General features: G+C 36.4%; 1 protein-coding gene across 1 annotated transcript; it reads right to left on the minus strand.

The window, feature by feature from the left end:
- Positions 1-7,535: 7,535 nt before the first annotated feature.
- On the minus strand, positions 7,536-11,228 carry LOC121295563 (vasotocin-neurophysin VT-like). Its single transcript, XM_041220393.1, has 3 exons — positions 11,044-11,228; positions 8,402-8,609; positions 7,536-7,821 (listed from the first exon to the last, which is right to left on the minus strand). Exons 1-3 carry the CDS (start codon positions 11,161-11,163, stop codon positions 7,652-7,654), a joined length of 498 nt encoding a protein of 165 aa, XP_041076327.1. The 5' UTR covers positions 11,164-11,228; the 3' UTR covers positions 7,536-7,651.
- Between the last annotated feature and the right edge of the window lie 6,996 nt (positions 11,229-18,224).

The following is an 18,224-nucleotide window of genomic DNA, read 5'->3' on the forward strand; positions in this document are numbered from 1 at the left end:
CATATGCTGACTATCATAGTAACAATGATCGTGGAAATTTGTTAGGTTTGGTCTCTCCTGAATGTTCTTCACTTATTATTGATAATGTATTGATAATCACTCATTTTGTGGCAGTAGAGAATACCTGTACAATGCAAAACCCTTTCAAATCGTATAAAGTTTATGTCCATAGTCCTACAGTCAAACCTGCTTACATCAACTGCTTAAGTAAGTGGTTTTAAATAGACAGGTGCACCACAGGTCTTTATTACTCTTGGTATTTTGGTTTTCAAATTAAAAACAGCAGTCAAATATTGCTTGCTAGAAATCTGACTATTTCAGTTCCACCAAGTGTGTTTTTTTAGGGTTTATCTAGGTACACTCCTGAATTTTCTAAAGACTTTTTCAGCAAGGTGCACTGGATTCACAAGCATTGCTGTGGCTAATTAGTAAATACCTATGTTTAACCAAGACATTTGCAGTATTGTAATTTCATATCGGTAGACAGTTTCCAATTTAGTAATTACCATTGCTTAGGCATATGATCCATGTCTTGTCCAAAGAAAATAAAAGCCTCCACATTACTTCTGACTGAAATTTAGGGTCTTAGACAATGAGCTTCGTTATCAAAATTTGTAATCATTCAAATACCAAAATATATATATATATATATATATATATATATATATATATATATATATATATATATATATATATATATATATATATATATATATATATCTGGGTTAAGTACACACATGCACAGTAGGTGTGATTTAGGTGCTAGAATATTGTCTCTAATTACACATATTGAGCTAAATTCTCAAAGCTATTTACTCCAAATCGGCATTTGCATATTTTTTTTCAGAAAGGAGAAACACACCCAATAAAGTTACCAAACCAGGTAGAAACAACTAAGACTTTTTACTTAAGAACTTGTTAGTAGTCATATGTGTTTCATGTTCATTTTAGAATTACATTTTGGTGGGAGTTTTTGGGGTGTTTTTTTTTTCCCCGTTCAGAGAAAGATTGGGTTAGTGATTCACTGCTTTAACGTGACCTAGCTATCGGCAAGGCAACTGTCAAACCCTTCTGCTAACAATATGTGGCAAGGACAATATAACACACAAATACAGTCGAACAGTTTATAGAAAGTGTTTTTTTTTTTTGTTTTTTTTTAATCAAGTGTAGGGAAACTTTTAGCTTAGTACACCTTACAAGGTAGGTTGCAATAACAATCAAATGTTAAATGTACTAATTTTTGCACCAAAACTAATTTTGGTGGGGGTTTTTAAACACTATTTAAATACCTCTTATGTATGTGTGTGTGTGTGTGTATAATATATATATATATATATATGTATATATATATATATATAATCATATATGTGTGTGTGTGTGGTATATATATATATAGACACACACACACACACACACACACACACACATATACACATACAGTGCCTATAGAAAATCTATACCCCCTTACAAAATGTTCACCTTTTTGTTGCCTTATAGCCTGGAATTAAAATGCATTAAAAAAAAATTAAAAAATCATTTATCTACACATCCTACACTATACTAAAAATAAAAACTGAAATAGCTTGGTTGGATAAACCCCCTTGTAATAGCAATCCTGAATTAGCTCAGGTGTAACCAATCACCTTCAAAATCACATGCCAGGTGGCCTCCACCGGTGTTAAATTGTAGTGATTCACATGATTTCAGGATAAATTCAGCAGTTCCTGTAGGGTCCCTCTGCTGGGTAGTGCATTTCAAAGTAAAGACTCAACTAAGCACCAAGGAACTTTGAAAAGAACTCCGGGACAAAGTTGTTGAAAGGCACAGATCAGGGGATGGGTATAAAAAAAAAATCAAAGGCCTTGAATATCCTTTGCAGCATGGTCAAGACGAGTATTAAGAAGTGGAAGGTGTATGGCACCACCAAGACCCTGCCTAGATCAGGCCGTCCCTCCAAATTGGATGACCAAGCAAGGAGGAAAGGCTACCAAGAGGCCAATGGCAACTTTGCAAGAACTACAGACTTTTATGGCCAAAACTGGTCAAAGTGTGCATGTGACATCAATATCCCAAGCTCCCCACAAATCTGGCCTGTATTTTACTCAAGAAAGCCTACCTTGAGTGCCATTTGAAGTACTCAAAAAAACACTCGGGAGATTTTCTGTAAAGATTTGTGGTCTGACGAAACTGAAATGGAACTTTTTGACCTAAATACAAAGCGTTATGTTTGGCACAAACCCAAGACCGCGCATCACCCAAAGAACACCATCCCTACTGTGAAGCATGGTGGTGGCATCATGTATGGGGATGTTTCTCATCGGCAGGGACTGGGGCACTTGTCACGATAGAAGGGAAAATGAATGGAGCAAAGTACAGAGTAAGTCCTTGAGGAAAACCTGCTGCCCTCTGCAAGAAAGCTGAAACTGTGATGGAAGTTCACCTTTCAGCATGACAACGACCCAAAGCACACAGCCAAAGCTACACTGGAGTGCCTAAGAAACAAAAAGGTAAATTTCCTTGAGTGGCCCAATCAGAGCAGCACCTAAATCCAATCAAAAATGTGTGGCATGACTTGAAGATTGCTGTCCATCAACACTCCCCAAGGAACTTGACAGAGCTTGAACAGTTTTGTAAGAAGAATGGTCAAATATTGCGAAATCTAGGTGTGCAAGGTTGGTAAAGACCTATCCCAACAGATTCACAGCTGTAATTGCTGCCAAAGCTGCTTCCACCAAATATTAACTCAGGGGGGATGGAGACCTATCCAATTATGATCTTTCAGTTTTGGTACTATTTTTAATATACAATATTTTTCTCAATAAAAACTTTTTTCCCCTGAACAATGTGGAGTATGATGTGTAGATAAGTGGAAAAAAATCATAATTTAAATGCATGAAACTCTGAGGCACTGACAAAACAAAATGTGAAAGAAGTTAAAGGGGGTGTAGACTTTCTGTAGGTGTGTGTGTGTGTGTGTGTGTGTATATATATATATATATATATATATATATATATATATATATATATATATATATATATATAGGCACCTCCAAAATTATTGGCTCCCTTGATAAAGATAAGCAAAAAAGGCTGTATAAAATAAGCAACACAGGTAATGAGCTATATTGTAATTTTCCAACATGTGGAATATATTGTACTTTATTAATGATTCAAGGGAATTAACCAAAATTACACATTTCTCAAATTGTAAATTTATTTCCAAAAAAAAAATTTGTGTCACAATTATTGGCACCCTTGTTTTCGGTACTTTGTGCACCCTCCCCTTGTAAGGATAACGGCACTGAGCCTTTTTTTATAATTTTTTTATGAGACTGGAAAACACATTGGAAGGGATCTAATCCAAGTGCCAATGCCGTTTAGCAAACTCCTGGCTCTTACATTTGTTGGTTGCTCTCAATAAAGGCTTTTTTTCTGGCAACTCTTCCAAATAGGCTATTGGCATGGAGGTGGCGTCTAATTGTAGATTTGGAGGCTTGGTGACCCCAAGATGCAAGTTCAGTAATTCCCCAGCTGTGGCTCTTGGATTCTTCTTTGCCTCCCGAACCATCTTCCTCACTGTGCGTGGGGGCAAGATGCACTTGCATCCTTTACCAGGCAGATTCACCACTGTTCCACTGCTTTTGAACTTCTTAATTATTGCCCTAATAGTGTAAATGGTATATTTAGGTTTTTAGCTATGTTTTTGTACCCATTGCCTGATTTATGAAGGTCAACAACTATTTGTCTATTTTCATTTGTGAGTTCTTTGCCTTTCCCCATGGAGATGGATGAGAAATGAATTTTACATGCATGTTACCTCATTTTTATACCCCAGTGAAACAGGAAGCCATGGAAGGCCACAATACAGTGCCTTAAGACTGAGATGTACTTAAAAAAGTAGAATTTTAATACAAATTTTTTTGGTTGATTTTATTTATAAGAGTCTTTAGGGGTGCCAATAATTTTTGCCCTTATGACGTGTTAAAAATAAAAGTTTTCTCTGAGAAATTGTATTAGTATAAAATAATATAGTTTTCCAATATTTCTGAGCATAAAATATAGCTCATTGCCTGTGTTGTATATTTTATACTGCCTTTTTTGCTCATCTTTATCAAGGGTGGCAATAGTTTTGGAGGGGTGTGTGTGTGTGTGTGTGTGTGTGTGTGTGTGTGTGTGTGTGTGTGTGTGTGTGTGTGTGTGTGTATATATATATATATATATATATATATATATTGGAAACATAATAAAAAAATATTTATTATTACAAATACGTGACATGATCTTTGCGATTCATCTGCTTTTATTGTTGTATTAAGGAAAGTGACTTGACTGTTTTGGAAATTGTGAGATGACACACTGTAATCTGTTTATTGGATTTGAATGTTGTAAATCTGATTTGACTACTGCTTGAACTATTGTAACATTTAAACATTTACAGCATATTGAAGAAAACAAGTTTTATTTTTATACTGTATTTCTACCAATTAAAAAATAAATATAATTTGGGTTATTGCTAGCTGTCCCAGTAAACGTGTTTTATGGAAATGCATTATTTAAGGGAGTTTGTTCATTTAATTAAAAAAAAATACAGATTGTTTAGTGCCCATGTGGCAAATGACTACTAACAAAACGTAGAATCTGTCAATAATATGTAGGCAATGTACCATTTAAAATAGCCACCAACGCACCACTGTGGCCACAATTTTATCATTTTAGATTTATTTAGAAGCTTGAAAATGGGGTATATTGAGTAAAACAATAATAAAGAATATTTTAAAAAGTCAAATTGACATAGTCTGTGTATTGTTTGTATTTTTCATTTAGATTATAATTTATAAATATGGTGTTTTCCTGTAATTTCCCATGAATGTGTGTCGTCCATTATGAATCTCTCAAGAATTGTTTGGTGCAGCCTTGTCTGAGGATGGATGCTGAAGCTTTGTCTGCTGGACAGTGACAGCTAATAATATTTTTTTATTTAGGCCTTTCATAATGGCCCACCATCACAAAGCGCTTTACTAAGGTGTGTGAACTATGGATCAGCTGCAGAGTCACTTACAACAGAGCACAAGGAGGGTAAGTGATTTGCTCAGGGTCACACAGAGTAAATCAGTGGTTGAGCTGGGATTTGAACAGGGGACCTCCTGGTTATATGCCCATTGCTTTAACAACTGGACCACACAGCCTCCTCACCAAATGAATGATATGCATGTCGTGTGAAGTTAACTGCTATATATATACTACAAACAAGTAATAGTACAAATAGAGTACAAAGCTATTAACTGGCACAGGTTTCAAACTTCTAGCTGTTCAATTTCAAGAGATACAGTCATTTAAACATCACAAAAACAAAGATTTGACTCTAATGTGTTGCCATTACTCCCCATGATTTCAGTACCCCAGATTAACAAAGCTGAGAGTGAAGGTCAGTGGGCCTGAATATAGATATTATTAGACTTTCCTGGTCTAGGTTGAAGTTCTTCTGAATGGTAATTTTGTCGATGGGATTCTCCTTTTTAATGATTTTTCTGGGTCAGCAGAGTGTACCCCTGATAGATGCAGCCCTTGCAGGGCTGTGAGAAGGAAACACAGCCAGTCTGTCCATTTGCTCTGCCTCTGTCTATATTCGTCCTTTCCATAAGTAGTGAGGCTGGATGTAATTTGTTGCTTATATGAACTGTATCTGTCCCTGGCATCTCCAGGGCAAACAACCCTACTTGATGATTAAACTAAACCAGTTTACTGGACGTTATCCTTTTCATTTCCCTACCATAGTTGAATTTTAGTTTATACGCTACATACCCTTTTATTTTTTTTTTATTACAAATTAAATATTAGAAACTATAATATGTATAGTGTAGGTCCAGACTGAGTTTTGTCCTGGCAGCATCTGGATTATTTCTATATTTTAAACAGATTTTTTTTTTTTTTTTCAAATAAGATTAGATGACCATCAAAGGTTGCCTTGGCTGCATCCGTATTTATATATACATATTTGCTGTATTTCTTATTTTCTCTTATTTGAATTTGCTCCTATGTATTACTGACTGTATTGTATCTTATCTGTAATGTGACATTTTGTAAGGTGATATTTTGTAACCACTGTAAATCACATTACTAATTAATAATATTCTCATAAAGTTAATGAAGAGAGTGGGCTATGCAATGCTTCCTTTTCATAAAATCAATGATTGCCAAGAAATTAGGTATTGACTCTCCAATATCAGTATTTTATAACTATACACATATACACCATACAGGGAGCTGGTAGATACAGACAGTTGTCAAATTTTTCTGCTTGCACTTTATAATCAATGCAGCATACACACAGACACATATTTTCTAGCACACCAGTCTTATTCTTTATATTTATATGTTCACCAAAATTAAGGTTCTGAATTCACACAGCCTAGAGTTGCAAAAGTCCTCGAATTCAGGATACTTTTCAGTGAACTCAATGCCATGCAAACCTGATGAACCAGGTTTGCAAATCATTTTGAAAACTAGTGCTAAAGTGTTTTGAAAGTTTAGTACTATAGAGCATACTGGTGCTAAATAATCAAACCCACTCTAATCAAGCCCCCAGTCACAACTTCCCACATGACACAAACCTTCGCTCTGCATATGTGGATGAGTGGGTGGGTCATGTGAGTAATAGGGAGCCAATGAGAAACTATCATAATCTATGGTTGCTATGGAATAAAAAACAAACAATGAACATGTCTGTTGGCGGCAGAATTGAATGTTGCTGGTGCTATATGAGGTAGTCTAGCTCCATTGTGTCAAATTTACACCCTTGTGAACACACTATTACTAAGAGGAAATGCCAGTGATAGCTGAAAACACGACACAGGGATCATCACAACAACATATAAACCAGTATATAAACTAAAATACTGCCCGTAAGAGTACACTCTCTTAAGAGTTGATCAAACAGAAAGACTTGATTAAAAAAAAAAAAAAAAAATTATTAAAACTGAAATTTTTTTAAAAGATCTGTGGCAGGTTTATGTTCCCAAAGTTATTTTCAAACGTTCATCTATAATAAAATAATCTAAGTAAAGTTATTTGATGAACATGTTGACAATAAGTATTTCTATAGCACTTTTGCTGCACTGATGTGTGTGTATTTGACTTGATGCTCAAGAACATTTTGCTGTGATGAATGTATTTTCAGTTCAGTGTTGTGTTCCTGTCCAGTGAAGGTAGTCTGGTACAGGCCTGTTTCTCTGCACTGTGAAGGTGTTTTTATTTGCTATGCAAACTATTAGGATTCCTGACCCACATAGAGACTTGGGCTTCTTTGTTTTACAGTCATTGTATAGGACAGCCTTCAGTCATTGAACTGCACAGTCCAGAGGACACCCTGGAGTTAAGTGCCAGCTCCCCAGAGTAATGACTTCAACATAGCTCCATAAGTAGTGCAAGAAAACACTTTATTTGCTCATATTTACACTGTGCACATGTTCTCTTTTTACATGTTAAATTTCAATATAAGAAATAAAAACTGCAATACACTTGTCAAGAAATGCCAGAATAGAGTATATATTTTATTTGTAATTACTTTTTGTACAATGGAAAACATCTATACCACCTAGCAATCCCTCTGACCAGTCAGTCTAAACTGGTTTGAGGCTCTGAGGCTCTGGCACTAAAACTGTTGGTTCCTGTCTGGCCCTTGTGGCTGCCTGTTAGCCATGTGCATGAGCCACAGCAGGAAGTCACTGGCAGTACTGCCCATCAGCGTCATGTTCTTTTCTGTGGAGGTGCGTCTCTTATTACTGTCCTCATCCAGGCAACTGGAGTCCAGCATGCAGCTCTCTAAAGCGAGAATGACACAATTATTATTGGAAGTGAGAGCTTTGTAAATGTTGACGGTTTTTAGTGATCATGACTAGCAAAAGACAATGGCGTTGGCTACAGCCACGCATGATGGGGTTATTTAAGCTCCCCCACAAACCCCAGGAAAAGCCTTTTCAATACAATGATAGGAATATTTCATTGGCAGTTTTTTCAGAGGACACTTTTTTTAATATGTTTGATGTATCCTATATTAACAAAAGAACAGGATATAGATATTATCAAGACAGATCTTCAATTTTAACTAACTGCATTGAAATAAAATGTGGCAATATAAAACAGGTCTCAGCTACTCATGAACACATTAAAATCCATAGACATCTATAAATGCCTAAATGCCTAAATATAACCTACACAAATGTAAACCTCATTTCTGCAGTCCACTAAAAAAAAAATAAGGTGACTGCAAACACTATTAGGGTATTATTTACATGTAAGATGTTTAAATCCTAATAACTAATTGAAGATCGGTTTAAAAGTAAACCTTTGGCTGAGTCTATCATTGAATGGAACATTGAGCTTCAAAATCCATGAGACTCACTTTCATCACAGCAGATACCATGTGCAGCGCAGCGGCCCCCTTTCTCGGCGCCGCACACTCTCCCTCCAGCCTCACACGGAGACGGCAGGGAATTCTCTTCCAGACAATGCTCCGTCTCCGGGGTACCAACGTAACAACCCAGCTCCTCCCCGCAGCAAATACTGGGGCCAAAGCAGCGCCCCCTGCTCCCAGGACCACACGCCATGCACTGAGGAGAGAGGGAGAGAGGGGAAAGTTTACAAGAACACACAGTGGAGAGAGAGGGGAGAGTTTATAATAACACACAGAGAAGAGATGGGAGAGTTTACAAGAACACACAGAGAGGGGGGAGTTTATAATAACACACAGAGAATAGATGGGAGAGTTTACAAGAACACACAGAGGAAAAAGGCGAGAGTTTGTAATAATGCACAGCCATGAACTGAGGAGAGAGGGGAGAGTGTACAGTTACTCTGTGAAATAGTATTGGGTACAGGTGGAAGTGACACAAGTAAAAAAAAACATGAATATCACCAGCTGCAGGTGGTGGTTAAGATTCAACTCATTCAGGTTTATTTAATTACATAGTAAATCTGATTAATAACTTATTGCAACAAAGGTCTCATTGTCACTTGATATTATTTTCTTATAGGAAGTATATATAATCACTGAACAATGAGAAACGTGTATGAGAACGGATGATGTTAAATGTAAATTTGTCTACTTTTTCCACCACCTCTTGAAAACAAGCTGGCTGTGCCAACTTAACAAGGTTTTCCTGATCTGTGTAAATTTTTTTTAATAAATTCTAAACAGGTTGTTTTGCCAGTTTATAAGATATAAAGGGGCACTTTTATCTGCTAAAGTATTAGAATGAGCCATTGGGTTACATGTATGTCTTTGTAATTATGTATTATTTTCATGTATGTAAATATAAGAACATTTCAGAATTATAATGTATTATCCACAGTTGTATTGCTGTTTTTTCAGAATTTGAAAGTTCCAGAATTATTATCTATACACAAGGGCGCTGGAACTAGGGGAGCTGGCTTCCATCTTGTACAGGGGTTACAGTTTTGTTCAATGGCTTTCAGCCCCCTCACTTTAAAAATTGTTCCAGTGCCACTGTATATACATAATTATATTCCAGAATTATATTCCGGTTGCTCCGAACAATTGTATTGCACTTGACTGGGTAGAAGAGTTTTAGAATGAGGGAAGGAAGGATTTGGAGGCGACACAAAGCTCTTTCAGCAATAAAAAAAAAACAAGCTAGAAACATTATTGTGTGGAACCAGTCTCCTTCTTGAGATAGTGGTAGAGTTCGACAGGGACCCATTTCTCATGACTAAACCTGGTGGGAAGATTACCCGTCACAATTTGAAGTTGTGACAACAGGTTAACAGCTAGGACAATCACATTTAGAGAAAAAAAAAATAGTAATAAAACACAAAATCTAAACATTAGAGTTTACGGTTAGGAATTAAGATTGTCAAGATATTTATTGATTAAAATTGGGGCTGAGGAAAGGCGCCGTTTAGTTTAGCATTGGGAATAAATATTTTGTGATGGCCCCATATCCATAAAATGGAAGTATGTTAACAACTAGTTAGTAGGAACCTTTTCCAAGTTTATCTCGGAGTTTCTGCAGTTTTGACATGCTTTTACTACAGTTATACTATGTATTTATCATAGCTTGCCACGAGACAAGCCGTCATTTCCTTGGTTTCCATCAAATGTTAAAAATAGTATAACCTGAAAGTTCGTCCTTAGAATAAGTAACATTTAAAGGATTATAATTGCATTGTTGCACACAAGCTGAAAACAACATACTATCATCACACATTGATATCGGTCACTGGCTTAAATCCCATGGAAATGCATTGAGCAGTTTTGGAACATTATTGATACGGTAACAGACGGGAGATGTGATACTTTCCAATTCCCCGCTCGCTTCAGTGATTTCTTACAAGCGCGAGAAGGTATCCAAGGGAAGGCACATAGCTGCTTACAAAACAGGGTTCGAGTTACCTAAACAAACCAAGAATGTATTTATGTGCTTTAAAATGTCAGATATTTCACTTCTATCCACACCTTACAAAAAAAATGTAGTTTTAGCTAGTCAGTTTTACTACAACTACTTCCCTTCAAGCGTAGATAGATAGATAGATAGATAGATAGATATTCGTTTTTGAAATCTTTTTTTTTTTTTTTTTACAATTAGGATGTTTAACGTGATGTTTTTTTAAACATTGTATTTTTACTTCAGGTTTTCTAAAAACAAAGTTTTTCTAAAATCAATTAAACATGAATAAAAAAAATAGAAATAAACTCGCAATCTTAATTTAATTTCTGCAACTAACTTATTTCTCACGTGCATTTTTCTTTCTTTCGCTGAAGCAAAACATAGTCCATGATCAAATGTGACTTAAGGGACCACTGCAGAATAGTCGTGTCTTGTTGAAATTAAAAATGCAATATCGCACTCAAATCCATTACCGGTACTATTAAGTTCTAACACAGCAAGCCCTGCCTCTGAACACAGTTCTACTCAGACAGTGCATTTACATTTGAAATTTAAGATTCACTTTTCATGAATCCGAAGAGAAAAGGCGCACTGAACACGTACCCAAACTGATATCCGCCTGAGCATTGGAATTTACCTGTCTGGAGCCGGCGTCCAGAAACGATCGCTTTCCTCCCCTCGGGCAGTTCTGGATATAACAGGCGGAGGACAAAGCGAGAAGACCCAGGAGGCACAGGGGCAAGGCAGACTCGGGCATGACGACAGGTCCAAAATCTTCTGTCTTTGCACTCGGTTCCTTTGAGCTGTTTAGCTACTGACGACTATGTCTCTTCATGTCTTGCTTACCTATTTATACAACGCTTTATGTATTCTTTTTTCAACGTCACCATAGTTGTTTCTTCTTGACCCCCCCCCCCCCCCCCCCCCCCCCTTTGTGTTCTTGTGCATTTAAACTAAGTGAGTCATTGTTCAGTTACGTACCGTCTAATGCCACAATACAAAACAATTACTTCCAGGGTTTGTGTTATATGTATTAATCATGAACAAAACAGCCCAGCACAAGGCAACTGCATTCAAAGCCTGAAGGACACCGATAATAAAAAAAACGCAGCTTTACTTGATCCAGCATAGCTTCTGAAGTGGCCATCTCCTTCCCAATACAATAATTCAATTCACAATCTCATTTGTGCAGAACAAATTTGACAATAATAAATGAAAACCCTTCAGCGCAAAAAAGGAATAGGGAACACAATGTAAACATTGTCTTACTTATGTTTTTCAAACATTAAAAAATTCCTCAAGGTATTACAATAAAGTATATTATATATATATATATATATATATATATATATATATATATATATATATGTGTGTGTGTGTGTGTGTGTGTGTGTGTGTGTGTGTGTGTGTGTGTTGTTTGGGAAATTGTATCCAATTTACCGGATATGGCTATTATCAAATCATAGCTAATAATAATAATAATAATAATAATAATAATAATATAATAATAATAATAATAATAATAATCTTTATTTTTATAGTGCAATTCATACAGCACATCTCAAAGCGCTTTAAAGTTTAAAACAATACACAGTGATATTAAAAATGTACACGAAGCAGGTTACACATTAAAATAATGACTCAAACAAGTTTAGCTCAGAAACAGGAAACAGCACCAGTATTGTGCTACATACAAACAGACAGCCCTGCAAAAAATACTTTGCTGACTTTTATGAAGTTACGCTGTCCAAGGTGCTGATCATCACTTTTTCTCTACATTGTAATCGAACAAACCTGACAGAGGGGTCTGCTTAATGTTTGTTTTCGTTTTTAAATGTCAGGTGTTCTAAAATCATTTAAATATGGATAAAAAATAGAAATACACTCGCTATGTTAATTTAATTTCTGCACCTAACTTGTTTTTTTTTTTTTTCTTTAGCAAAACCTAATCAATGATCATGTGTCCTGCAAAAAAGATAGGGACAATTGCAGAACGCTTGTGCCTTGATGAAATTAAAAATGTGATACCTCAGTCAAGTCCATTACCGATATTATGAAGTTCTAACACCATGCTCTGGCTCTGAACATAGCTCTACTCAGGCAGTGCATTTGTATTTGAAATTCAAGTTTCACTTTAAGGAGTCTGAAAAGAAAAGGAAACCGGACTGCGCGTTGGTATTTACCTGTCTGGCGCCGGCGTCCAGAAACGATCGCTTCCCTGCCCTTCCCTACCCTGTTCCTGTTTGTCTCATATTTGCGCTCCTGAGTTTCTTCTGGAGCAGATATAACCCCATCCAGGGATTGAGACTAAGCACCAAGTATATTTGTTAATCGAATTACTTAACATTGGCCTGGTAAAGCATAGGTAAACATTGCAAAGCTCAGGGAGGTATGGTACAGCGTATTAAAACATGGCAATCAATGTGAAACTATGTTAAATGCATAGTAAAACGATAGGAAAACGGCACATTTACCGTGCACATTTACTGTGATAAACTTCTCTAGGGATATAGTCTCCCATATCCTGCCAGCTCTGAACTCTATTGAACCACTATGCGCTGTTCTGGAGAGGAGTCTACAGATCTCTGAATGTCGGTTTTCCTCTAAAGGTACTGTAGTCGGTTGTCATTGGGAAATGATCCAAACAGTGATTACACTTTGACTAACTAACTAATTGCAAACACCCCGGCCTCAGTTGACAGTATTAAGGCAGGTGACACAATTTTATGTCCAATCCTGTCGTTTTTTTAGCGCGTGATTTCTGTAAATTATATTATTGTTTAACTTGCACAAAGGAGTAATATGAATTCAGCGCTGTAAGCAAGAAAGGAAACTCCCTTGGTAGCACAAATATACAGTATATGTGGACTGTGACTTGTCCTGCACCTAAGCCCATGCTGAACCCCTCCATAGTTACTAGGAATAAGTAAGTATCAACTGAAGACGTATGCAGATTCAGGAGAGGTTTATTACAGGTTGGATAACTCCTGAAAGAGCCTGATAGCATAGATTGCAGCTACCACTTCTCTACAAGGTAGTTCTAATAACCAGGACTGGTTATTTTCTTAGAACATGTGAAATATTTACTTGCAGGCAGTATTGGTAAACACTAGCCAAAGTTGTGTGTGTGTGTGTGTGGTGGTGGTGGGTGTGTGTGTGTTAAAAATGGGGGGGGGGGGGGGTTTGTTATGTTAAAAATGACTTTTTGCAGTTATATATATATATGAAATATATATATATATATATATATATATATATATATATATATATATATATATATGGCGCCTATGAGTAAGTATTCACCCTCCTTGGATGTTTTTACAGTTTGTTGTGTTACAATCTGAAATCTTCAACACTTTGTAGAGGCAAGAGAATTTTTTAATGTGAAACAACAGTTAATGAAAAATAAAACTGGAAACCAAAGGACTATGATTGAGACAATTGATTTTTATTTCAGCAGTATTGTTTTTAAAAACTATTCTGAACCATATTTTCACCCTCATGAGTTCAGTGCTTACTTTCTGATGGACAACTGAGACATCTGGAGTGCACTCAATAATTACTATAGTACAGGAATTATTTATCTAATTTCCTTTCAACTGGATGCATGCACAAGGAAGGGTTAAAAATGATTGTGGGCATTCAACCTAATATTCTTTTATAGAAAAGATATAATTTTAAGTCGGTCCATGCAAACACAAACACAAGTTTGCAGAATCACTGCTGGTTGTTTAGAATTAAAATCGTGATGCACAGCAGGCAGGGGTCTCACCCAGCAGACGTGAAATGAATATGCAGTTCAGAATAAACTACCTAATAAATGCGTCAACAGCCTTGATTGGATCAGATCTGTTTAGTAGGCAAATACCATGAAACTTGTTTAAAGTGCATGTTTATCTGGAATAGAGAAGCATGCAGTAGAGTGGCAACATCGCTCTTAGTTTAAAGAAATACTTTATACTGTTGTGTGTAGATACCCAGAGAAATTACCTTTAGCATGCTTTAATTGATAGGTATTATTTAAAACTGAATGAAACCCCAACCAGGTACTGACCCTGTACTGATCCTGTACTGATCCAGGTACTGATCTTGCACTGATCCAGGTACTGACCCTGTACTAATCTAGGAGCTGACCTCTGTACTAATCCAGGTACTTACCAGACTTTCAAGCTCTTCACCACTGGAGGTCCTGGTTCAAAACCAACTCAGGTTAAAAAATGTCTGGTGGCTCAAGTGGACATGGACACTAAATCTGCATCATATAAATAAGAATGAACACACTGTGACACATTTACTCCACTTTAAAGGATAATCTTTATTATGCTCATCAGGATAAACAGGCCAGTTTGAAGAAGAAGTGCCGCTGAGCTGCAGATGTAAACCTGGAGGCATGCAGGAGGGAATTCCAGACCCCAAGGCTGCCCCAAAGAAGCACTGCTAACCAAGCCCGAGCAATGATTGCAGAGGAGAACCCTCATCCAAGGGCTTTGTGTGCTTAATGAACACATTCTTATTTTAATGACATTTCGAGGTAGAAACCTGACCAGGTAGCCCTTGAAACGTGATTTGTAATCTCAATGTTTTTTTTTTTTGTTTTTTTTTCCTGGATTAATAACTTTAATGAACAGATCCATCATATTTTATTGTGGTATCCAATCTGATACTTTTACCCAAGTAACTAGTAGCTATGGACCCTAATGTAAAATTCAGCGTTGGGACCTTTTGGAGTAGCTGAAAGGCTCAATTTTGAATTTTTTTTTTTTTTTTTTTCCAAAGAGCAAAACCACTATAGTAATTAAATAATGACACCTTGTCTGAATGGGTTCCATTAACTTGCATTTTTTTTTTTTTTTTTTTGTATTTTTATTTAAAAAAATATTATTTTTTATCTTTTTTTTTTTTTTTTTTTTTTTTTTTTTTTTTAGTTCCTAATTTTACGAAGTCTAACAGAAGGAAAGAGGCAGGTGCCTGTGAACTGAGCATTGAGACTCAAAATCTCTCCCTCACGAAAATGACTCCTCACCTAAATTTCACTTTTCTCTGCCTGGCTCAAGGTCAGGAGCACAAATTAATCTATAATCAATATTTTCCATCTTTCGAGTCACTTAAGTTATTTAAGCAATTACTCTCTGCCCATTCATATCTCATTTCCTGACCTCTCGCAGGCTAGGTATCTGGGAGCTCTACATGAATGCTAATCAGAAAGAAACTGAAAGAGAGGAGTGATTAATAGAGATAGAGGGGGTTGTGAAATAAAAAGGAGTAATGTAAGTGAACAGGATGAGTGCTGAGATGAAAAGAGGCAGAGAAGGTATGAAGAAGATGCAGCGATAGGGAGATAAGTGGGTGTGACATTTCTAATCGAGTCGACTCTCGTTAATCCAAACAAGTGGAACAGACCTTGCTCAAATAGGTAAGAACTGAAGTAATATGTGCCACACAAAAAAAAAAAACGAGATGTATAGCGTCATGTTTCTGATACTATGAAGGCGAGGAGTGCAGGGCGAGCCCTGCGACCAAGAGCTCGCAGGTTCCAATCCTGTTCATGTAGAGTTGAATACATTGCCTGGGGTTACACAGGGAGTGCTGCATTGGCCTCTGGAGAAGTAAACTGGCTCATCACAGCACCCACTACTGGTCAGTGGCCAAATAAGGCCAGGCAGGGTCAGTAGCTTAGCAATATTTGTTATCTATGTTCACTGATGATATTGGCATGAAAGCGGGAGATTTTCCTGATCAGTATGTGAATAGCAGTGCTGAGGCAACATGGGTAAAACATTACAACAATATTTTGTATACAGTTTATTCAAATCTGGGAACAAATTACAGGCAGTAAATGTTTTTTTTGTTGAACATAAGAGCATAAGAAAGTTTACAAACGAGAGGAGGCCATTCGGCCCATCTTGCTCGTTTGGTTGTTAGTAGCTTATTGATCCCAAAATCTCATCAAGCAGCTTCTTGAAGGATCCCAGGGTGTCAGCTTCAATAACATTACTGGGGAGTTGATTCCAAACCCTCACAATTCTCTGTGTAATAAAGTGCCTCCTATTTTCTGTTCTGAATGCCCCTTTCTCTAATCTCCATTTGTGACCCCTGGTCCTTGTTTCTTTTTTCAGGCTGAAAAAGTCCCTTGGGTCGACATTGTCAATACCTTTTAGAATTTTGAATGCTTGAATTAGGTCGCCACGTAGTCTTCTTTGTTCAAGACTGAACAGATTCAATTCTTTTAGCCTGTCTGCATATGACATGCCTTTTAAGCCTGGAATAATTCTGGTCACTCTTCTTTGCACTCTTTCTAGAGCAGCAATATCTTTTTTATAGCAAGGTGACCAGAACTGCACACAATATTCACGATGAGGTCTTACTAATGCATTGTACAGTTTTAACATTACTTCCCTTGATTTAAATTCAACACTTTTCACAATGTATCCAAGCACCTTCTTAGCCTTTTTTATAGCTTCCCCACATTGTCTAGATGAAGACATTTCTGAGTCAACAAAAACTCCTAGGTCTTTTTCATAGATTCCTTCTCCAATTGCAGTATCTCCCATATTATATTTATAATGTACATTTTTATTAATAACGGTTTGCTCTCACCAAGTTACTTGATGACCTGCGCTTCACTATACATTTGCTGGAACAAATAGACATTTGGTTGGCAGCAATATCTAAATATCTAACATGTATTCATACAAGTCACAAGAGAGACATCTCACAGCCTGGAACTAGAGCAGCATTTGAAATACAAATCAGCACTTTCCAAAACAATTTTGAAACATGTTCTGTCATATTTTTCATGTATTTACTGCTTCAGAAAACTAATTGGATTGAATATTTATGAACGATATAAACCATTGATGAATATGTATTTTTTTTTAAACTCCAGTGATGTTGTGACATTTCCGAAAATCTGTAATGTTGACCTATTTATACCGCTATGGCAAACAATCACCCTGTAGAATTATTAATTTTGCTTCATTAAGTCGAACGAAACCTTCTGAATAATGTCAGTTTAACATATTGAATTTCACACCACTTTGTAGTTTTCCATATTCTTAATAAAAAACTGACAAAATGTAAACATGTACTGCCGGCCCCTTGTAATGGAGCATACAGACAGCTGAAAACCTGGTGCACACATAAAGGCTTCACCTTTCTTGAACATTGGACCACTTTCTACAACAAGAACTATCTATATAGGTGGGACAGACCTCACATAAATAAAAAGGGAATCAATCTACTTGAAGAAAGGATCCTCGAGGAGGTTCAGAAGCATTTAGACTAGAAAGGAAGGAGGAAGAAATCAACAAAAAAAACAGAAAGGAGACCACATCAAAACAAGGGCAACAACTCAGATAAGAGCCATTAAATGTATTTATCTAAATGCTAGAAGTATCAAAAACAAAATGTTCAAACTTGAAGCTATTACACTAACTATTTTACAAAAATGTAGTAGTAGAGGTGCAAAACAATTACATCCCAAAAGTAGACAAATCAAAATCTAAAACAACATGGTTCAATAGATCAATTAAAAAAAATATTCAGAGAAAAAGGGCACTTTACAGAGTGTTTGAAAGAGACAAAGTACACAGAGAGTACTTGAAACTGAAAGCACAAGTTAGAAAGGCCAAGAAAGAGATAGAAATGAACATTGCCAAGGGGGCTAAAACCAATTCCAAAAGGTTTTTCCAATATTATAACAGAAAAAGAACATTCAAGGTGGAAGTAAAATGTCTAAGAGATACAAATGGCAAAATCATAGATGAAGAGAAAAAAATAGCAAATATATTAAATTATTACTTTTCACAAGATTTTACA

Source organism: Polyodon spathula, chromosome 1, assembly GCF_017654505.1.
Source record: "Polyodon spathula isolate WHYD16114869_AA chromosome 1, ASM1765450v1, whole genome shotgun sequence".
Taxonomy (NCBI): domain Eukaryota; kingdom Metazoa; phylum Chordata; class Actinopteri; order Acipenseriformes; family Polyodontidae; genus Polyodon; species Polyodon spathula.